Consider the following 23,259-nt stretch of genomic DNA (forward strand, 5'->3'; position numbering starts at 1 on the left):
CTTCCAAAGTGGTGATGTTTACAAAGTTAAGACAACCAAGAATAGAACCTACTCATAAACCCACACGTCTCTACCAGTATCCATGTGATTTTCAGGTCATTTTTATCCAAGGTGCATCCCACAGTGCCGTCCAAGGTAGATAGATACCCAGTAAGAATGGAATAATATGCCTAAGTTTCTGTCAAAAATCAGTCTCAAAAACTACAAAAAGATAAACAAAAATCAATAAAATATGTTAATAACAAGCATTTCTATTGTACCTCAAATGTGGACTTTTAACATGTGAATATCATTAGGCGCACGAAACTGATGCAAATTGGCCTGACACATACACTTGGTTGGATGATACTCCAAACCTGAGTATGTTGTGCAAAGCCTCCGGTTATAATTCCTTTTTTAAGTGTTTTTTTTTTTTTAAATTTCTTAGGGAAAGAGAATCTATGTCGTTGACATGCTTTTTTACAAGTAAAATCTGAACCATAGGTTTCTAACCAACCATGCCTCTGAAAAATACCAAAACAGGCTTGGCTTTTACATATCAAGATGTTTAAACAGCATCTACATGATTTTAAGTACCTTCACACAGTTGAAATAGACCAACAATCTGCCTAACTATGTGAGAGGAGAAAGAGAGAGTGATCCACAGTTAGTATGACTACTAGATATTATTAATAATTTACATCATATAAAGGAAGCTTAATGGATAATCAGGTATTTTCAATATTTCTCTCTAGACGAGAGAATGCAACTCTAATATAAGAGGATTCAAGAAGATCAAGAGAAGTTGGTTATCATAAGTATAAGCCTCTTCCTATCACATCCAACCTCAATCCCCTCCCCATCTGATCCAAATTGAGAGACCTACATGCACATGATAAAGGGATATCCACCTGGAGATTATTCAAAGTGAAGTTTATGCGACCCGTCAGCAAGTAATTGGCCACAAGTGGGACCCTACAGGCCCATATCCAACATATGCTTTCTGCTACTTGCAAGAACTAGCTTCACAACTGAACTTAATGCAAGTTGATTCTCACGAATGGGGGTGAAGAGGCCATTTGTAGCATCAGTGACACATTCGTGAGCAACACTGACCCACTAATCAGGTAAGGCACACCTTTCATAGGCCACTGTCACAATAGCTTCTACTGTATGAATGAGACCATTCTTACTGGTTACACTTTCGGAGCCTCTCAATTACATTTTTTAATCTTTACTTGCGTGAATAATCATGAAAATCCATCAGATTTCTCTGAAATGCAAACAGTCCAATCCCTGTGATCTTCACCACATTGCCATCAATAGCCACATGCGTTCATGGAGGTGGTGCACACCATAGCTCCACCAGCACTGACAACCACAGCAGCAGGCTTTCAACGCTGACCTTACCCAGTGGGATTACAGGGTACCAAGCCCCAGCAGATGCAGTTTGCAGGGGTTTCCAATTCCATGCAAGTGGAGCCCATGCAGCCAAAAATCTCCTAGCTCAAGACCATTCTTTGGCCATGCAAGCTGAGCCACGCAGCCAAAAATCTCCCAGCTTGGACTATTCGTTGCCCTTTTTTCATCCAGTGCACTTGCACCTTCCACATTAACCATCTATTTGAATGCTACCCATCAAAGGTTACGATATTAGAATGTAGAGATGTTTGGAGCATGGCTAATACATGCTGAGAACCATCATCTCGATGGTCTGGACCACCAAGCCTCAGAACCCATTGCTTTAAAAACATCGACCACTTTGTTGATTACCAAACAGATCAGCAAAAATACATTTCAAACAGAGCATTTCAAAAGAAAGCTGGTCTTACTCATCGTTGGACTTCTAGTATGACTACCAAATAACAAAACTTGTAATCTGAGCTCCAAACTATAATTCTTGGTTTAATCATCACCGCAAAGTATAAATTATGATCTTCCAAGCACAGAAAAGTTGCAAATGTGGAAGTAAGAAGGAAGCTGCAAATGGTCATTTCATTCTCTCCAGCAACCTAGCTTTGAATACATGCTTCTGTATATAGAAATGAGAAACAAGAGCCACCTTAGTAAAATCCCAAGACAGGCTAATAATGTCATGAATCCCTGCTACCAAAGAGATCCTCCGTGCCTGTTTGGACACATTTATGCAAAAGGAGATTTCCACAAAACAGTTTTCACACCGGCTTCTTTGGTTGACGAAAACTAATCCTGAGTCACCTTTTTAGCACCTATTTTGCCGAGCGGGGATGAGACGAGACGGGGTTTGGGAAAGTGCATCTGAATGCACAATTCATACCAAGGTTTGGCTCAAAGCATTGTTTAGGTATGAGGGTACATCCAAACAGGCCCTTAGTCCATCTCTTTATGCAAGGGTACCCTATCCATTGCCTTGATGGACTTTTGTATTTTCTCACCCATTGGGCCTTCTCACAGAAATGGAATTTCAAAAAGAAAAAAAAAAAGTGTCCTCACTTTGGGTATCTAATGCTCCCACATGTGAGCACACATGGCCTTTCCCATCATCAGTCAGAGTAATCATCATCGTCCTTCATGTACTTCTCTTGCACTGCTGCTGCTGTAAACTCCCTTGTTAAGCAAAACCCCATAACTCATCATCCTAGATTATATGATAGGCACGTGCATCTACATGCGTGCCTGCACATATAATCAGTTTATTGGCAGATTATATCAGCAGACACCTGCATGTGTGCACACACATATTCACACACAATCAGTTTATTGGATTTTTTTAGCTCGAAGAATATTTAAGGATATCTGTAGTAATCCCAGTCAAGTGGAGCAGCTGCGATCTTGCTGAACTCAACAACACTCCCTTCAATGCCAACAAAGATATACCCATTGCTCTTGTCTATCAACTTCACAAGATTTCCTACACTTTCTTTGTCCTGGAAAAAAAACAGAGAGTTTAGCTACAAACAGAATTAGAACATGGGATGATAACCAGAGCATTGCATAAACAATAGGAAATGCAGAAACGGCCATGCCTGAATGTCCAAGGTTGTGAAGTTGACTAGATGAAAATCTTCTATGACCTCACATAGCTCTTTTGTGAGCTTCCTGCATTCAGAATAAGAGAACTAATAGAATAGCAGTTTGCAACTCAGCAACCCAGTTCCTTTAGTACACATCAAACTTTCCATTTTTAGTTTGTTTGCCATTCCAATATCAACGAGACTTTTATCTGGAATGTAACGGCTGCCAAAAAAGACATTATAGTATCCTCAACTTTTGTGGTTGCAAAATATCCAACTAAATTGCACCGAAGGCATTTGTCAGTAGTTTTTTAATAGTGCAGAATCTACAGCTATTGATTTTTTCGGTCCTATGGAAACACTGATGGTTTCTTCTCAAATCCAAAAAGGAAACAAACGGTGCCAATTTGCACACTTAGTTGCATAACAAGGGAACAGATTCGGTTCCAAGAGTGATAGGGAAACTGTAGATCTTGAGAATGTGATGAACCTCAAGTGCTTCGGATGAATCTAAAGAATGTGATGAACCTTGACCACGTAGGATGATGATTTAAAAAGCCATGTTGTGAGGCGTTAAATGCATTTGTAGAATCTCTAAGCAATGATATACTTGTAAAGATGAAACAAGAAAGAGTTATATCTGCATTAAGGGATAGGAAAGTACTAAAATATAAAATATTGAATCGCAATTCAATATCATAGTCGACAAACAATGAGTTGGTAGTGTCAATATAAAATATTGATGATTTGCAATTCAATATCACAGTCGACATAAAATGAGTTTGCAGTGTCACCACCACCAGGCCTAGAACTCTTATCATGAAAAATGTTATTCAAGTTTCCAGAGAAAGCAGCAGTAAGTCTACCGACAACTTATGAGAAACAATAATGCTTCTTGGATCTGACCTTCTTGGACTAAAAGAGAATCAACCCAACATCATACCTGTACTTAGCTGAGCGAGGATCTTGATCAAGATGGTACTGTAAATATGATAGATCTTGGACGTCTGTATAGAAATCGAGATTGAAAGCTGCAAGAGATATGGAGACTTCAGTGGTATGTAATACTTGATATATGTTCTTACAAAATACAAATGGTTTTTAAATCTGCCAAAGTAGAAAGCTTTGACCATACCTAGCTTCCCATAACTCTCAATAAGATCGATCTTAGACAAGACGTTGATGTGTGGGAGTTCCAGATGTAACATGGTTGACAGGGAGAGAAGCAATGCACTCACGTACTTTCCGGGATCACTGCAAAGATGGGCATCAACTAAGTGTACGGCAGTCAACTGCACAACATGAAAGAATTCACTGAGATTCCATTTGGTACCATGAGGACCTTAACGTTCTGAATTAGCAGATTGACCACAATTTGCAAAACATAGTCACATAATCATACCCTCAGGTTCATCTTCTTTATGAGTTTTGAGATGACTTTCTTTGCATTTGAATGAAGAAAGAACAGCTCAACTTGGCCAGGAAAATCAAATAGAAGGTAGTGATCTGCAAGGTTGAAGCGTTGTAATTACAGAAACTAGTCAAAAAGTTGGTAAAATGTGGCCTTGGATATTTCTTTTATGAATTTGATAAATTGTTGACTAGATAAGCGTAAATGACAAACATGTATCACCACAAACGAAGTTGCAATGATCAGCGGAAGTTCCTAAACTCTATGACAAAGAATCCAACAATCATCTTGAAAGCAAATCTGTTCATCCAAAAGTCAAAACTATCACAAAAACAACTCAGGACAGGATATAAGACAGCATTTGTTGAAAATACAGTATTTCGATTGTGTGCTAAGGTCACCCATGAGACAATTTATCTAGGAATTAGGATTCTTGAATAAGGATGATGGGTTAGACAGCCTCGACTCCTACTTTTAGTTTTGCACCATTTTCAAATCAGTGGTGACCATCCTCAGATGTGGCACTGATGTACACTATCCTGAGCCTCCAAATTATCGGTCTGATTGTGGATAGGGCATATGCATATCTCTAAACTCACACTGATCAAGAAATCCTAACCATCCGGTTAATAGCTATCAAATGAATGGTTAAAAGATATAGTGAGTGGTTCAAATTCAAATGAAAAATCAGATTTTTAACATTATCTTTAGTTTTCATTTATGCTCCATGCACAGATGGGACAGGGATTCAGGCAGTCTGGATCACTATACAACTATGCCATGTCTACAGTTGACGAGTCACCACCATTGTAAAAATGATGCACCATTGTAAAAATGATGCAAAACTAAGATAGGGGACTAGCCTACCAATGAAATACTGCAATCTAGTAAAAAAGAGAGGTGTTTTGTTCCAAATTAAAATGGTAGAAAAAATAATGTTGTGAGCAACTATAAGGTTTTTCATGCAACCAATTCCAATGCGGCATTTCAGCCTTCCACTCCTCGGTCCATCCTAAAAAATTATGCTTTCTAGTTTGGAGTCGCTAGAGCAACAGAGTTATTACATTATGAACTCCAGCTAAATCAACACCTTACTCGAAAATTCAAATCATGCCTGAGCATAAATTTGATCTGGCGGAATCCTAGTCAGCATCTATGAACCATGAGTAGAGAAAAAGAACAGAAACATTCAATAAATAATAAACTTGAATTGAAGACTAATCAGCCCAATAAAGAATAAACTTGAATTGAAGATTCATCAACCCCTATAAACTACTAGAGAAGATGTGAAAACCTTTTGAAAGAAGCAAAAGGCAATGAGAAGTTAATTTGCATATTTTCGGTGGGGATTGAATCCACAATAACCAATTGAGCTATAGGTTTGAGATCTGCTCAATATATGCAAATTACCATTTACAAGAAGCTCCAACCCAAGTATACTATGCAGCCTTCTCCAAATCAGACACGAAGAATATATGCAAAACATCATTTACAAGAGTATAGATGCCTGTTTTTTTTTAAAAAAAAATCTCAATTCTAACCTTTAAGAAGAGGCTCCAATTTAGACTCTAACCAGTCAATATTCTTCTCCAAGTAATCCATACAATACACTAGACCTGGTTGACATGTAAGATGAAAATTTACATTTAGCATCAAGAAGAAAAAAAAAATCAACAATCACAAATAGAAGTATACAAGTATATACACTGACATACAGGGGAAATTCCGGAACTTCCAGCAGGTGAACAAAATTCCATAGTGCCAAGATGTGCAAGGAATATATATTCAGGAACTTCCCATACATCTCACAGGTGATTTGTGGTGGAAAAAGTGGGAAAACAGAAGTCCGCTTAATGTGGTGTCTGTTTTCCACACTGGCCCACATGCAAATCATGCCATGTTGGCTTGGAAGTCCCACAAACCATTATTTGGCACTGCATCCAAATGCCACCCAAATTACACGACTTTATTACCATACCAATTTGAGGAAGAATTACAAAAATGTTAAAAATCTTGACTGACCTCCATTAGGACCAAGAGAATGTTCCAGCATTACATCACTGAGTTTTATGAGATCCTCAATATTCACAGCACATTCATACCTATATCTCATGTAAAGGAAGGCAATGCACTGCAAAGAATAAAATCCCTGAATATTTCCTTCGACCACATTTTAATAGTATGATCCAACAAAAACAAGAACATTGTAAAATCTAATGTGGAGAGGATACGGCAATGCATCATTTGCTGGATCCAAATTGATAACAGCCACTTTCCTGCAAGGCGAACGGTATCTCTCATGGTCACATGGTGGAATAGTCAATCAATTTTGTTGCGAATATACTGGATGAATATAGATGTCACATAATGGTAGAGTTTAACAAATCATTAGATTTTTTAAATGATAGTAGATGGCCATTAAGGTATAACTCTGTCATAAACTCCACCTTTTTTGAACAATGGAAAATAAATTCTATTAATAATAAGGAATTAAGGATAATGACAAGAATGGACAATAGTGGAAAAGAAATTCTCTTAGTAATAAGGATACTGTTAAGGGAATTTCATGGCAAAATTCCTTAGAAATTCGGATTTTACCAAATAATGCCTATATGGAAGAGAAATTAGCTGGAAGTGCTATTTGAGTAAACTTACCTAAACAGCCTCGCTTAGTTTTTTCTTTAAAAAGTGGTGTATTGGAAATTGTGGGGCCCACGAGATATATGTCTAACCTCTAACCCATCCAACAGAAACACCACACAATATTCCCATACGGACCAAAAATCGGGCAAATCCAATGATAATATGGGCCAGACCATTAAAACTAACATACATCACTCAAAACCATTCAAATTCATCTATAGTCAAATGGATAGGATGTTATTGCACGGGCTCCACAATTCTCGACTTTATTGCCTTTTATAGTAAAAATAATATAACAATTAAAAATAAATAAACAAGGGCACTTTGGTATTTTCTCCTCATAAAAAGCATCTCCCTAGAATTTTGTTTCATCCAGGCATTCTTCAGCAAAATGCATATTTCTAAAGAATTTTGCAGTAAAAATCCGTAATAATAATGCCTTTGAAAAAAATAATAATTATAAGGATAATAACAGGAGTGGACGAGAGTGGAAGAGAGCACCGTTGAACCAGAAAAACAGTAAAGGAATCTCACCCAGGATGAATCATGTGGTGGAGTCATACCAATCTCTCCTCAAAGCAATCCCATCACATGATGGTTAGGAAAAATTTGTATCGTTTCATCAATCTATGGCCATTAAGCATTTACATGTTTATTTAATATATAATAGTGGGTATGGTATGTGCATTCCACGTACACAAAGGCCGGGAGAGAGAGAGAGAGAGAGAGAGAGAGAGAGAGAGAGAGAGAGGGTGTGTGTGTGGGTTATATGCGGGGAGAGAGAGCGTGTGTGGAATCCAAAGAGAGAGGAGACGTTGTGGGCTACATGTAGAGAAGAGATAGGGGGCGTTGGCTAAACAAGGGGAAGCATGCCCTGAGAGAAGAAAATCGTCACAGCTCATGACAGTAAGCTGGTAAAATCTGATCCATGGGTTGATTAGCATGCAGAAATATGCAATGACTAAATACCTCCCCTATTTTCCAAATCCCTTCTCATGTCCCTTTTAATGTTGAAGTTCATGACTATCCTACGAGTAATTGCATGGGTAAATTTGTCCAAACCCACTCGTGTTATGTATAGGGGAGAAAAAAGATCCCAAAACAAAACCTTATGCATAGCCAAGAGGCCATACACCAGTCCAGCCCATATATGTTAGGATGTTAGCATGGGGATTCACTAGCCCCAGCCCATACAAGTGAGAATGTTAGCCATAGGATTCACTAGCCACAGCCCATACATGTGATGTGAGGATGTTAGGCATGGGATTCACTAGCCATAGCCCATATGTGTGAGAATGTTATCCAAAGGTGTGCCACCAAATCACACGTGTAGTCCAGCTCATCAGAAAACGGTTTGTATACTAGAAGTCAAGTACCTGTGTGTGGTGTCTATGCACAGAAAAGTACCCATTATGTGGAGGAAAAAAATCATTATACAACATGTTGGTGTATACGAACTGTATACACAACTGTACAGTTGTGTATACAAACCGACACTACACACGCGGCTACTTCCAGTAATCAGGTGCTATAAGCATTCTTGCATGCTTTATCAAAGAATATATTATTAGGAGTCTTTCCTCATTGCTTCTTTAATTGATGTAGAAAGTCCAACTTGTACTCTAATTTCTAGTTGCAAGAAGCATATAGAGAAATGGCAAAACATTTGGGTGCAGGAGAAGGGAAGCATCTGTTTCAAAATGCATCAGGTACTAACAGCTAGGAAGCGGGAGCTGGAGCATGGAACTGAAACATGATTCAAAGCAGGAGCAGCACCTAGTTAGAAGGATCCTGCAACTGAGTAGTCCAATAAGGGGAACTGTTTGAGTAAAAAAGCAAACTCTTTGGAGTGGTCTATAAACACAGTTTAGGGCCTAGCATAGAAACAGATTATTGATGAATTTTGAAAAAAGAAAGCAATTTCTATCTTGTTTCCTGCGATGAGAATCATCTTCTAATGGTGCGACACCTTTAGAACCCTAGGGCATGAGTGTTGTCATGTGCGATCGCATAAGTGATTATGCGATCACACAATCGCATACATTGGCTCAAAACGCATATGCCATACAGCAAGTATGCAATGGCATACTAAAGTATGCGATGGTTATACTATGGCATAATCACATAACCATGGCATGCTCCATTATGTGATGGTATAATGGTCAACAGTCAAATTTCTTGTAGATTGTAAAAAGTTGTAACTTGTATTGTATGCATCAACTCATCAAGATTCAAGTTATGGTTTTCAATGATTAATTCTTTCCTAGTGTAACTTTATATATATATATATATATATATATAGGTAAGCTTGTTAGTACACCCCACTGTCAGTTCACACTTCGCTGTTAGCCGCCCCCACTAGGGATCGATACCAAGACCTTAGTGTTGAAATGAGGTATCTTTCACTCAGTCTACCACTTGAGCCATGGATCAGGGTGTCTTTCTTAGTGTAACTTGTTGATTTTCAAATGTGCTTGGTTACATAAAATATAATATAACTCAACGTATAGATGGTCTAATGGTCAAGCTACAATTTTTAAATTTGTTTTGTTACGTAAAATATAATATAACTCAATGTATAGATGGTCTAATGGTCAAACTACAATGAAATAGGTAAAAATAAACCCAATCCAATCAATTGTAATAATTAGACATAGTTTTTTCTTACCTTTTTTAGAATTTTTTAGAATTTTTTCCTTTTTTAAAATTTTTACGATTTTTAAAATTTTTCAAAAAGAAGAAGGAAAAAAAAAAAAAAAACCCATCAACCTGAGTGATCGCTTATGCGATTATATGATGGCATAAGCACAATCAGCCCAGGCTGATGGCTTATGTGATTATATGTGATTTGACAACATTGGGCATGATACTCTAAATTGACGTGGAGCAATTCCACATAATTTTCTTATCTTTTTTGTTTTAGAAGATCCATTTGTGGCTTTTAATCTGGTAAACATCTTTTATTCAAGCAATTAGTTGCAATGTTTTAAGTATTGACGATATCAGCCAATATATCCCACGATATATCTTGTATACCACTTGTGCGATAGAAAACGCACAAGTAATGGGATATATCCCACATGTTCGATCCAGTAAGCATTTTTTATTTTTGATCATTTTTTTCAGTAAATCATGTTAAATAAGTGTCAAATTGTTACAAATCTATGATTTTCATGCATTTGGAGCTTCTATTTTGAGAATTGGAGGAGATAGGTTAAGTTGTGGAAAATTAACAAAAAAAAAAAAATCAAAATTTCCCAATTTCTCACAAATTGGTTGCAATCTGTCCCAGCATAAAATCAAACATATATGTAATTTGACCTAGTGATTCTTCTTTTGCTTTTGAATGTATTATTTGTGTTTCCACATGTCTTCTTACATTTATAAATTGTATGAATAGACTTTGAATATACTTGCATCAATTCAGTTATATAGCACATAGATTGGGACCCCATATAGAGAAAACATATTATGTGCACTTGTTGTTTATTATGTTTTGATTTATAAGTGTGTATTGATGTCTTTTTTAACAATCATTGAAGTTCCAATGAAAAATTCAACCAATTTCCCAATGTTTTCCCATGTTTTCAACAACAACAATATATTATGTGATACAACCAATATATCCCATGCGATAACCGATACGTATCCGTATCCCAGAGGTGCGATGAATAACGCAATACTAATATTTTGAACAATGGTTAGTTGATTCCTACTCCTAGTTATGCCCTTTAGGTCATCTTCTTCCTTGGCCCTTCTACCCTAATCAAACTTCTCTTCTACACCGAAGTCATCTCTAATTATCTTAGCACATTGCTAGATGCTAAACCATATCAATCGACTCTCCAAATATATCTGATTGGGGCTACTCTCAAGTTGTTGTGGGTGACATCACTCTTAATTCTTTCTTTCTTTCTTTCTTTCTTTTTTTTTTCTTTTTTTTTTGGAAGTTGTTAAGAACTAACCCCAATTAGTTGGGAGCGGAACAATGTGACATTCAACAATACATCTTCTAATCTGGATCTAATTTCCTAAAAGGCAAAGTACCTAGTAGTGGAGTGGGCTAGTAATGCGGACATCAGTGGTGCACCTTTTAGAGTGTACTAGAGGAGGAGGCATCGCCGACAGAGTACCGAAGCGGAGGAGTTGATGTGAATGGACGTTGGGTCAATCGGACCCATTTTTTGACATGCTACAAGTGCAGGAGCGGCATAACCGCACCCTAACTATAGATCCATGGGTCGGATTTCACACCCTAACACACAGGTGTTTTAGTTTTAGACTTTTTTGTTCTTTTCCTTATTTCATGGGCTTTATTGCACTTTCTTTACTTTTTATCTTTTTTATTAATTTTCTTATTTTTAGGCGCTTTAGTGCACTTTTACTTTTTCCATAGCTTATATATACGTTGTGAGAAACCTTATTTTGATGATCGTTGAATTAATAGAAATTCGTCTCTTTTTTTCCTCTTTATTCAAGAGATTAGGGTTTCAGGATTGGCCCTTGGGTGTTGAGGATTCCACTCCAATTTCAGGTTTCCTTCTTTCTAGATCTTCAATGTGCAGGAAAACGTAAGAATCATCCTCATTTTCTTTTGACGACAAAAGGACCTGTACTTTCTTCATCTTGAACCTTTCATTCTTCACCCCTTTCGTTCCTCTCTAGATATCATCTTTCTAGTTTGAACGGAAAAGATGAATGGTTAGTCAGTATAATCAAATCCAAACTTGACCGTAGATTAACTTATGCTCTATCTGGGATATTCTCATATCCCTATGTCCTCCCTTTTTACTGTTTACATGATTTTATGCTAAGGGACATGATCCTGGCGGAATGACCTCATCTTTGTTTTGAAGTTTACCTAATCCCTTTGACTAGAAGCAGTTAGTTAATTGGTGTATTTATTTGAACATCCTTCAACTTGATTATACATGCATTTAAGATTACATCATCACATGTCCCTATATCAGCTAGGGTCTCCAAAGCAATCACCAAATGTCTAGCTGAGGATTTCGAAGGTTGTTAGGGGGAGGCTCTTCCTTGTACCAAGTCCATGATTCCTTATCATACCTTTTGTGTCTTTTCCTCCCTTTATTAATAAGATTCCAAATATCCTTATATATATATATATAAGCAATTTTAACTAAAGTGTTGCATTTATGACTATTCATACTAAAGTTACATCCTGATTTACTTTCCACTTCCCATAATCATTTACTATTAGTGTAGATATAGGCTTACGCCTCACCACCTTAGGCATCAAAGGACGTATAGCAATTATAGTTGCTTCTGACTAGATTGATATGTGAGTATGATTTATAGCATGTATAGAGTCATAGTTAAGGGAATGACCCCACCTCTTCTTTATCGAGTCAGTAGGAAGAACATGATTCCTTGATCCATAGGATAAACCCTAAAGGCGTTCCTCTACTCCAAATCATAAGTGAATCATTGTTCTTTAGATTGTTAGCACTACTTGAGTGTTGCTTCCTCTCTTCTGTTTCATTGGCTCGAGTGTTGCTTCCTCTTATTCACCATGTTTCAGATTTTCCTTCCTCTCCTTCCCATCTCCTTGATTAATGCAAGAGGCTCGCATTTCCATTTAACACAGTGCAAACAGTTAGAAGTTGACGGAACCCAAATGCCATATTCCATGCTAACGAAAAATTGCCAATCAAACACCCACAGCCCACAAATTTACTATCACATTATCAAGAAAAAGATATATAATGACCTTTTAATGGATTTGAAAGCTCTAATAGGTACGGATAACAATGCAATTAGAAGTGCAATTTAAAAAATGCCCAAATCAAGGTCATACTGAACTATCAATACAAAAACAAGATTTTCTTCTAATCTTCAACAGCGCCTCAAGAAAAAGAACTAGTTCAAAGAGAGCAATTTGCATTAAGTACCTTCCAATGAGTTTAAGGAATTGTGACATGCCATTGCAGTAGGTTGTCTTTCCTGAGCCTGGGGGGCCTATGACTACTTGGCCAAAGACCATTATTTCCCTTTTTTCTTCGAAAATGGCTCAAATGTCTGAAATAACACAAGAACAACTCAGAAACAAAATAAGTTTGTATCCACAGATGTTACAGTATCTGGAATAAATATGAAATTTTCAAATCAAGACATGATATCCCCACCTTATGCACGGCTAAGTAGTCCTGCACATGTAACAATTTCGCCTTTAAGCTAGTTCACATGCAACCGGCTGTAGTGATCATCGCACTTTTTTCCTCTCTCAATGCCTCAATTCTTCTAGTCATTTAATCAAACAACCGGCCTGCAGATCAGCCCTTAATAACTGAAAGGGCCGTCAAAATAAAGCTAGCGTGTATATAAAGAGGACTCGTCACCTACAACTAGTTGTAGGTTACAATCCATTTTCTTATGCCTTCAGAGTTTTTGTTTCCAGTTTTATAGTTGGAAAATGTTATTTATTTTAAAGGGAAATTGCTTGTAGAAAATGGGTTGTAGGTTGAGTTCGCGTACAACCGGTGGTAAGTGATTAGAAAGAACGGGGAAGCGGAGAGATGTCGCACCTTTGCATGAATCGGTGCAGCGGAGCAATGATGGAAGGGAAAGGAAACGAGGGTTCTTGGTTTTTTATTTAGGGGAGGAGATGTCTAGAATACGGTATTGACATTTCTCCGTGTTACACGTCGCAAGATTGCGTGTCAATCGAGACCGTCCACCGAGTGGCATCTACGATGGATGTACCATGTTTCGAATATCACTGCTATCCGAATATCCTGTTCGTTTCTTCTTCTTCATGGTCCTAAAAAAAAATTTGACCGTTGAATGTCCTCTTTTGCACCCCCTGATCGGATGGTTGATCTTGAGATAGCCCCATCTATGTGCATTCTGGACCATTTTCTACCACATTAGGAGCAGATAGATGAACAGTCTGGAGTGAACGGTCAAGCTGCCACGTTTACTACGGAGAGATGGTGGTACCGTATTCCGAATCCGAGCAATTTCAAATGCACGCCCGTCGCGGATTGCGTCCCACCCCGCCCGTCTCTACCTGGGAAGAATTGTGTGGGGCCCACCGTGATGTATATGTTTATCCATGCCGTCCATCTATTTTCTCATATTATTTTAATTTATGACTCAAAAAATGAAACTATTTTCACATATCATTTTAATTTATGACTCAAAAAATGAAACATATGCAATGCTCAAGTGAACCACGCGAAGTAGTAAGCTTGAGTTGCATTATATGCAAGCTGCATTAAATGCAAGAGTTATATATATGGTGTGGTCTACCTGAGCGTTGGATCTTTTTCATTTTTTAAATCATGCCTTAATGATCTGAGAGAAGATATGGACAGATCTGAGAGAAGATATGGACAGTGTGGATACACAGATACATCATGATGGCCCCTCACAGATTCTTCATGTGTACAAGTAGATTTCTGGTGCAGTTATCAAAGCTGTAGATCCGATAGACCATGCTCGCTATGGTTAGGAATTTCCTCAATGGAACAATTCTAGCACATTGTGAACAGGTAACATGCAGCAGCGGTCCACATTCAACTAATAAGGGTGAAATATGAGATCGGTATGAGTTACGATCGTCCACTTTGGGAAATTTTTGTGCCATGGTCACCGACGATGTGCCTGATCAGTGTTCTGGACCATTGGATCGAGCCAAGCTTACAAAAAGGGAAAACAAACAACACTTTACATGTCCCTGGGTTGAGGATTATATAAATACTCTCAACATAAGTTAGTGTAGCCCACCTGACGAGTGGGCCAGCCTGATTTTTAGGATAGGATAAACTTTAATAAGGCCTAGCCGAACGTCCTGGATCTGGCATCTACGATTCTTGAATTAAGGATCGGCAAATATCTTTCAAGGGGTTGTTCGGTTGTAAGAAAGTCCAGTTTAGGGCTTTTGTTCCTTCAGAGAGTTGGTAAATGCACGGTACACGGTAATTCCCCGTTTGAAAATTCACAGGACTTCGTGTCTTTGAAATTGGTTCAAAAGAGGTAACTTTAATTTTTTAACCCATGACAATGCATATGATATATCCATTCCGTCCATCTATTTTACTACAATATTTTGAAGCATGAGACAAAAAATGAAGTAAATCCAATACTCAAGTGGCCCATGCCAAAAGAAGCACTGGCCCCACAAAGTTTTTAACGGTCAGTAGTCAATTTACTGTTTCGTATGACGTGGTCCACTTGAGTTTTGGATATGCCTCATTTTTTACTCATGCTATAAATTCAACTGAAATAATGTATGAATGGTGTGGATAAGCAAAATGCATCACAGTGGGACCCACCGATATTTTGCAATATTCTTCGGTATGATATAAATGCACAGGGAAATAATTATTATTTTTTTACACGGTATTTACCATTTCACCCGGAAATCAAACATGCCCTTAAGACCAGGTCATGGTGAGCCAACTAGGTACTACTGCTGCCAGGGCCTAGCCGGGGGAAAACGTTCTTGTCAGTGCCTCTGTGGGGTCACTGTGATATTTGTATTATTTTAGGTCATGATCTCAAAAAGGTGTCATATCCAATGCTTGTGTGGACTATACCACGTGAAACAGCGGAGATTTAGCTCCTGCTGAAAACATCTCAGGGGCTTCGAGGTTTGATGCATATGTGACCCTATGAACAAGTTAGGTGGCAAATAAACATCACCATGGGGCCATGAAGGTTTCAACAGCTCATTGTCACCGTTGCTCTTCCTGTTGTGTGGTACACCTGGCCGTTTGATCTGCCTTTTTTTTAGCTAGCCCTAAAATGATACTTCAAAATGTATGAAACGGAAGGGATAAAATGCAAATATGCTATACTTAGCCCCACGGAGCCTATAGTCTGTTTTTAGCTAGTTCGGGCAGTGGTAGAACACAATTTGTGCCCACGCAACACGAGGTGTCAGTGGCTATGTGAGGCCCATTGTGATATATGAGTTTTTTCCTATTAGTTCATACATTTTAAAGATCATTTTAAGGCATGGGCACTAAAAGTAAGTAGAGCCACTGCTCAAGTGGACCACACTATAGGAAGCAATGGTGACAATGACTCCACCATTGAAACCTTCTTAGGGTCCACCGTGATGTTTATTTTTCATCCAACCTGTTCATAGGGTCACAAAGCCTAGATGAAGAGAAAATAAATATCAGCTTGATGCAAAACTTCTATGACCCCTGATTTGTTTTCAACTGTAGGCACATAATCCTCATTGATCCCGTGGTGTAGTCCACTTGAGGATTAAATCTGCCCCTCTATTTTTTGTTTCATTACCTAAAATTAATTTTCAAAATAGATGGACCGTGGTCAATCTCTAGTTAAGTCCGGGCGGCAGTAGTATCCAATCCACTCACACCCCTACACACACTGTATTGGGATTTCACCACCTATGGATACTTGAACCCTTGATGGGTGTAGAAACTCCTGAGAGTCTACCACTGGAGCAAGAGTAATCATCCTCTTAACACATGTTTAAACATGAGCAATTGTATGTGTAGCACATTTGACACAAGTGACACATGGGCACAAAACAATAGCATCTAATTGAAGATTAGCTATCCTCGTTATTATACATATTTAACAGAGACATGTTGTCCTTGACAACAATAGTATTTTACAAAAACTGGACACTTCGAGGCAAGAATCTTCCTCTCAATTGACGCACGTTGAACATCTACTCCATTAGTTAGATGCACCATACCATGGTGAGCCACCAGCTTAAAAATCAAGTCAATCTATGACTTGGGTGGCCCACACCACACACAACAATTGAGAGGGGTTGCCCTCCTCACCAAGTGTTTTTAAATGTTTTAGGCATGTTTTCACATAGTTTTAGATGGTATGGCCTACTTAAGTTTCATATGCGGTTGATTTGGGGATATCCCATAACCTGAAGGGGACCCATCAAATGCATAGTGTTGATATTCGACACACATCATGCTGAGGCCCACACAACTCGACCTCATGGGAAGTTCCCATGAGGTCAGCCTTATAGTACCATTTCACACAAACACACACGCGCGCGCGCGCGCACACACAAGCTTGGCCATTGCCGGAAACCCAATATTGAAACTCAGGTTGTTTGTCACTGTGTTATGGCTCCAAATCATATTATTGCAAGGCATTAGATCGGGAGGCCGGTTCCTTTACAAGTCCTACACTTAGGCCACAGGTGTATTTATGGCATCCAACCAGTCTAAAAGGGTTATCCTAGTGTGCAAGTTGGATTCAAAAATAAAAAAATAAATAACAGGTTGATCCAACCATTAAGTGGGCCACATATGATGGTTGGACCAACTTATTTTTTAGGCATTCAACTTTTATGGTGGAGTGACCCTTCCATACAGGTTGGATACTATGAACACACCCCTAATAAGCCACATTTGCAGCTTGTAAGATAATCCTACTCTTCAAGGACTCGAGCAAACCTTATTTTGCTTAATGATGGGCAATCTCTCTAGGTTCTCACTACGCTGATCTCACCTTAAAAAATTTAGGGCAGCAACCCTGGAAATTATCATGTACTTAGTTAAAAAACCCCAAAACTCGACTTGGTTCACTGCCCAATCGGGCTGGGTTGACTCAATGACTTGACCTGAATCGACTCAATATTCACTTGCTGTAAATTAAAATTTACTTAGAAGAATAATAAATATTTCAAATAGTTTTATATAGCGTAAGTAATAAACAACAACTTGAGTTGAAGTGTTGAACCTAACATATGCTCTGCAAGTGAAAAGTGTTGCTTGCGTTGTAACAGGTATGGATGACTCGGTTCAAATCATGTCGAGACGTGTTGGCTTGACCGAGTCAACTCAACAAGTCTTCCCGAATTGACATCATGTCAGTTCAAGTATCAAGTTTCTCAATGACTTGGCTTCAAAACCTGCCATTGCAGTCCATTAAAGCGGTGAATCTAAGGGGGCCTCTGGATTGTAAGTTGCTTAAGCTACTTATTCCACAAGTAGTTTATCTTAGTTTCTACTTATTAAGAAGATAAATAGATTTAGAAAATAACATACTTATCATCTTCTTCTTTCTTTTAAAAAATAACGTATTTTTCTTCAACAACTTATGAAAAATAAACAAGTTTAAAAAATTACTTGTAATAATTATGTACTTTTAAGTAAAAAGGTTACTTATACTAATCATAAACCAAACTTATTTATCTGAAATAAGTTACTTATCTACTGTTGTAAAAAGAAAAAGTAACTTATTTGGTGGTATCCAAACGGGTCCAAAATGTATGTGTTGGAGTGATTGTACATTTATGGATTTTTCTTTTTTGGCCTATAGATACAAAGTTCAACAATGCTAGACAACCCTAGCCAGCTCATTTCCACTGCCAGAAAAAATACTACTAAAGCATTCTAGTTAATGGTGGGCGATTTTTGCGAGGTGTTGTCCAACTATTTTGCCTATAAAAAGAAATAAGGTGGACAATTGCATGTCAAATAGTGTCAGTATTTTGAAAATATCGCAACATTTTAGCAACCCTTTAGCGGAGGATATTATCACATTCATGAGATTTTCAAAATATCATCATTTTTTTTTAATCTATGGTGAAAGTATTGTGACTTTAACAAAAATAAATAAATAAATAAATAAATATAAAAACATATACTTAAATTCTAAATATATATTAAATATTTTCATTATCACCAACTAGCTCTGCATTTTTAAGTTCTTCCAAAAGGGAAAAAGGTACTGTACCCACGACCTCGCGAGTTCATCTCATGAGGTCGAGCTGTGTGGGCCCCACCGTGATACGTTTCGAACATTTGCCCATCAGTCAGATGCACCATTCCATTGTGGGCCTAGGTCTCAAAAATCAAGTCAATCCGTGAATTGTATGGGCCACACCACATACAGAAGTGGGGAGGGGCCGTGCACCATTAAAACATTCATCATCATTTTTTGGCCCCACCGAGATGTGGTTTGCAAATCCAGCCCATCCATTATGTGTGTGCCACTTGGATGAGGGTTCAGATCAAGTTTCAGCAGCATTCAAAACTCAGGTGGGCCCCACCAAGTGCTTTTTTATGTTTTAACGGTGTCTTCACATGATTTTAAATGGTATAGCCCACCTGAGTTCTGTATACGGCTAATTTTTGGGATATCTCATAATTTAGAGGGGACCCATCAAATGCACGGTGTTGATGGTCGACACGCATCACGGTGGGGCCTACACAGCTCAACTTCATGGGAGCTTATAGTGAGGTCAAGCGCATGGTACCTTTTCCCCTTCCAAAAAATCCTCAAATTGAGAAATTGCAGAGAACGAGATTCATGACCGTGGCTAACGATAGCAAATGCAGGAGTTGCAGATTACAAGATAGAGTTTGCCTCTACAAATGTCATAACCTGCAAGAAGAGCCCATGGTTTGCAAACCCATGCCGTTGTTTTCAATGTGTGGTGGTCAAGGGGTCATACATTTACAAATATTTTATTTTCACACTCACAAATGGCGAGTATGAATCTTACTTAAGTATTTTACTTCATGTTAGTAATTTTCTTAAGGTATCACCATGCTCTTTTTACCTAAAAGGTTAGGGCAAATAGTGTTAACCTTTAAAATTATAGAGTAATAGATAAGATCAACCTCTACAAATGCTAGGCCTACAACTTAGACCCATCATTTTGTAATCTAAACCGTTGATTCGAGAGTTAATCGCCATATGTTAAAAACAAGTTAAGCTCATTACTTATTAATTTAGACCATTCATCATGTGAACCCGAATACTTGTGTGAACCAAAGATTACTAACTACTGAACCAGGTCCTCAATTGCATGACCATTTGTTCTATCCAAGGTGAAAGGCCAACCAAGATAAGATATAGTTGTTTTTCCATGAAATATATTTTAGTAGGGCGTATGATGTTGAAGGCTGTAAAACATTCAATGCTCTAGATGACCAATTTCGCCTTACCAACCTCAGGGAAACTCCAAATACATGGCGTCATCGTTTGTACAGATGAGACCTTTTGGGTGTTAAAATCCAAAGTCAGGAGGAAAATGAGATTGCTTGAACCATGGGACATAGCCATTGGAGGGCAGCATATGAGAAGATGACGAGCATACAAATAGAAAGAAAACAATGAAAATTGATCAAAACCATTAATTACATAATTCACGAATATGTTAAAAAATAATAATAATCCAATTTATGAATTTGGTGCTCATCCAAATGCATCCTCGACGAGTACTAGGTTGAGAGTTAGCCAATGTTGCAACACAAAACAGGGCAGATAGTTTGGCAATCTAGACCATTGATACGATGGATCCAACCGTTGATGTGGGATGCCTTAAAATCCTCTCACATGAAGGGACCCAAACCCGACATTAAAGGGCTATATTATTACATCTTTTCCTCAACCATCTATTTATAGGCCACCAATAGAATAGCCACAATCTTCCAAGGTGGAAGGCTTAAAGGGCATTACCCCATCCATGGGGTGGCCCATGAGATCAAGGGTCCAGATCATTGATCCATGGCCCATTATACAGAGCCTCACCAAATCATAAGGACCCTATGGTTTTAATTCATCGGTCGATAGAGAAAGGGGGAGAGAGAGTTCTGCAAGCGGAGAGAGGGAGAGTTCCAAATTCCCTGCTCGCTCTATTCTGCACCCGACCATGTCGGCTTCCCCTTCTTTCCCGACTCCCGGTATTAAAATCTCCCTCTCTCTCTCTCTCTCTCTCTCTCTCTCTCTCTCTCTTTTGGTTTTCCATATTTACCCCTCCCTAATAATCGAATTTTCTTTGTATTGCCATTCGCAGCAGATACTCGTCCGAACAAATGGAAGAAGAGAAAGACCGAATCCAATATCAGAAACCCCACCAAAAAGCAGCAGCAGCAGAGGCTCCACCACGATGATGAAGACGATGATGAGGAAGAAGAAGACCCTGCCCTCGAAGAAGAGGACGATGACAACGAGGACAACGAAGACTCCCCAGCCGCCGCCGGCCCTGCTGCGCCGAATCTGGAGGCCGAGATCCTCTCCGACAGCAGCACTCGCATTTCCCGCTTTCCTCCCGTCATCAAGCACACAATCAATCGCCTGCATCCCTCCGTTCTCGCGCTTGCTGCGGCGGACCGCGCCGTTGCTGATGGCAGATCGAGGACGCCGCCACCTCACAATGCTTTCTTTCTGGAGAACATCTCTCATGGCCAGATTCAGGCCATTTCGCTGGTCCCCTCCGGAAGTCCTGCTCTCGCCCCGGCAGATCACGACAGGCCAGATGGTCCTGCGCCCTCATATGTCTGCACACCTCCTGCTATTATGGAAGGGAAGGGCGTTGTGAAGCATTTCGGGAGCCAGTGCCAGCATGTCGTGCCGATGCACTCCGGTCTGTCTCAATCCCCCTGTATCAAAATCTCAATTTATTTGATTACAAACTCGAAATTATTGATGGGTTATAGAATCGTCATTTGGTCAGACCAACGTACACATGGGACCCACCAGAGACCGGCAAACTGTACTCTGACAGTGTCCCCAATCGGAAGATCCAAACCATCCAATTGGACTCCTGTTAAATGTGGTCCATAGGTCGACAATGTCTACATGCATAGAGTGGCTAGGATCTTCTGAGAAGGGGGTGTCAGGGCATGACCCATCACATGATTGGTCTCACCTTATGAACACCTTATACTACTTAAAGGTGGGCCCCACCTCTATCGTTTCTGGATTTAAAATAAAAATTGCCATTTCTTTTGATTGTGCGTCGTATATTACCTCTTTATCTTTCACAGATTGGTTTTCTCCAACATCAGTGCATAGATTGGAGAGGCAGGTTGTTCCGCATTTTTTCTCTGGGAAGTCCAATGATTTTACACCGGAGAGATACATGGAGGTCCGGAATCGGATTGTTGCCAAATACATGGAGAACCCAGATAAGAGGCTCACTGATGCTGACTGCCAAAGCCTCAATGTTGGCATTGGTATGCATGATTTAAGCAGGATAGTACGTTTTCTCGATAACTGGGGCATCATCAATTACATGGCCGAGCTGCAGCCTCGGCATGGGATTGGCGGGCCAAGTCTCCGAGAGGATGTGAATGGTGAGATTCACGTCCCATCTACCTCGTTAAAATCTATTGACAGCTTGATTCGCTTTGACAAGCCAAAGAGTAGATTGAAGCCAGAAGAGGTTTCTTCATCATCATCTTCAAGTTCAGCTGTCAGAATTTCTGATTTGGATAGTAGAATTCGAGAACGGCTTGCTGAGAATCGGTGTAATTACTGCACCCGAGCTTTGACGCATATGTACTATCAATCGCAGAAGGTATTTGTTCATAACTCTTGCCTGCTTCTCTTCAAAGAGCATGTTTATTTGGTTGTTTTCTCACAAATATGATTCTTTTGTTCCTTTTCTTCATTTGGGTCAACATCTTGCAGCTTGTTTTTATTCCTTCTGGAACTTGGCAATATTGACTGTTATTGTGTTTAGCCTCCTTTTTTTTTGAAGAAAAAAATGCTAAGTTTTGATAGTACTCCTACTTCTGTTATTGTACCCGGAATTGCATTATGTCTTGTGTCTTGAACTTCAGTCAGGAGTTCAGGTGAATGAAGTATCAGTGCTGCTTCTACTCATCTTTGTCTTTATGTTTTGCTTCTCAAGTCATTATTTCGATGCCTGAATATTTGCTCATTACATGGAAACTGCATCCAAGGTTCAAAGTATCAAATGAACATGCTGTATCACCACTACATTCTTGATACCATGCAATACATGCCAATCTTATTGGTCTTGGGGCAATATTGAATTTCATTAAAATCCATTGGGAAGGAATATTGATGGATGATGGTACATTCCAATACAAAGCGTAGTGCCGGAGCTTATCCATCATACAGACATTTACAAATGATACTTTTTAATACAAATGGATAGTATCGGAATGTATTGTTAACACATTTCTATTGGAATATATTGAACTGATGCAGTGATACTTGCTGATACATTGTACCTTGACACGGACATTTTTATTGCATTGCCACCATGCATTTTCTATCAAAACAATTATTGCAATATATTTCAGATACGATATACATTCCATTGTTTTGGACCTTGACTGTGCCATATTTCCCGGTATGCAACATCTGTTAAATTGGCATCATATGCCATACCTTCATTGTTATTGTGATATGAAACTGGTCTCCTGCAGAGGCATAACCTATTACTGATGTCTAGTCAAAACTAGAGATCTCGACTATCCTCCTCTTCTTCCG

At 38.9% G+C, this 23,259-nt stretch overlaps 2 protein-coding genes across 9 annotated transcripts in view; one reads left to right on the plus strand and one right to left on the minus strand.

The window, feature by feature from the left end:
• Positions 1-1,718: 1,718 nt before the first annotated feature.
• Positions 1,719-13,739, minus strand: LOC131242679 (GPN-loop GTPase QQT1). Of its 7 annotated transcripts, none has more exons than XM_058241474.1 (13): positions 13,575-13,730; positions 13,176-13,315; positions 12,942-13,068; positions 6,615-6,659; positions 6,406-6,485; positions 5,925-5,999; positions 4,375-4,478; positions 4,108-4,264; positions 3,916-4,003; positions 2,985-3,057; positions 2,754-2,885; positions 2,452-2,555; positions 1,719-2,011 (listed from the first exon to the last, which is right to left on the minus strand). In XM_058241474.1, the coding sequence occupies exons 3-12, from the start codon at positions 13,031-13,033 to the stop codon at positions 2,502-2,504; spliced, it is 900 nt and encodes a 299-aa protein (XP_058097457.1). In that variant the 5' UTR covers positions 13,034-13,068; positions 13,176-13,315; positions 13,575-13,730; the 3' UTR covers positions 1,719-2,011; positions 2,452-2,501. The 7 variants fall into 7 exon arrangements, with proteins under 7 accessions (XP_058097457.1, XP_058097460.1, XP_058097458.1 ...); XM_058241477.1 differs by having other exon boundaries at positions 13,176-13,196; positions 13,575-13,722; XM_058241475.1 differs by having other exon boundaries at positions 13,176-13,336; positions 13,575-13,719.
• A 6,819-nt stretch (positions 13,740-20,558) lies between these two features.
• Positions 20,559-23,259, plus strand: part of LOC131242680 (SWI/SNF complex subunit SWI3C homolog) — a 33,146-nt gene continuing 30,445 nt past the window's right edge. Inside the window, exons 1-3 of one of the 2 annotated variants that reach the window (XM_058241481.1) lie at positions 20,559-20,696; positions 20,810-21,379; positions 21,783-22,315. In XM_058241481.1, coding sequence (XP_058097464.1) covers positions 20,666-20,696; positions 20,810-21,379; positions 21,783-22,315 — 1,134 coding nt within the window. In that variant the 5' untranslated portion in view covers positions 20,559-20,665. The remainder of the gene's footprint in view (positions 20,697-20,809; positions 21,380-21,782; positions 22,316-23,259) is intronic. The other variant, XM_058241482.1, reaches the window with a different exon arrangement.

This window comes from Magnolia sinica, chromosome 4, assembly GCF_029962835.1.
Source record: "Magnolia sinica isolate HGM2019 chromosome 4, MsV1, whole genome shotgun sequence".
In the NCBI taxonomy this organism is placed as follows: Eukaryota; Viridiplantae; Streptophyta; class Magnoliopsida; order Magnoliales; family Magnoliaceae; genus Magnolia; species Magnolia sinica.

Coding starts and splice junctions, on each gene's coding strand:
- LOC131242679 (XM_058241474.1), bottom strand. CDS start 13,033: ATGGTCTTTGGCCAAGTAGTCATAGGCCCCCCAGGCTCAGGAAAGACA. Junction 4,004..4,107: donor TGAGAGTTATGGGAAGCTAG/GTATGGTCAAAG, acceptor TATCTCTTGCAG/CTTTCAATCTCGATTTCTAT. Junction 2,886..2,984: donor TCACAACCTTGGACATTCAG/GCATGGCCGTTT, acceptor TTTTTTTTCCAG/GACAAAGAAAGTGTAGGAAA.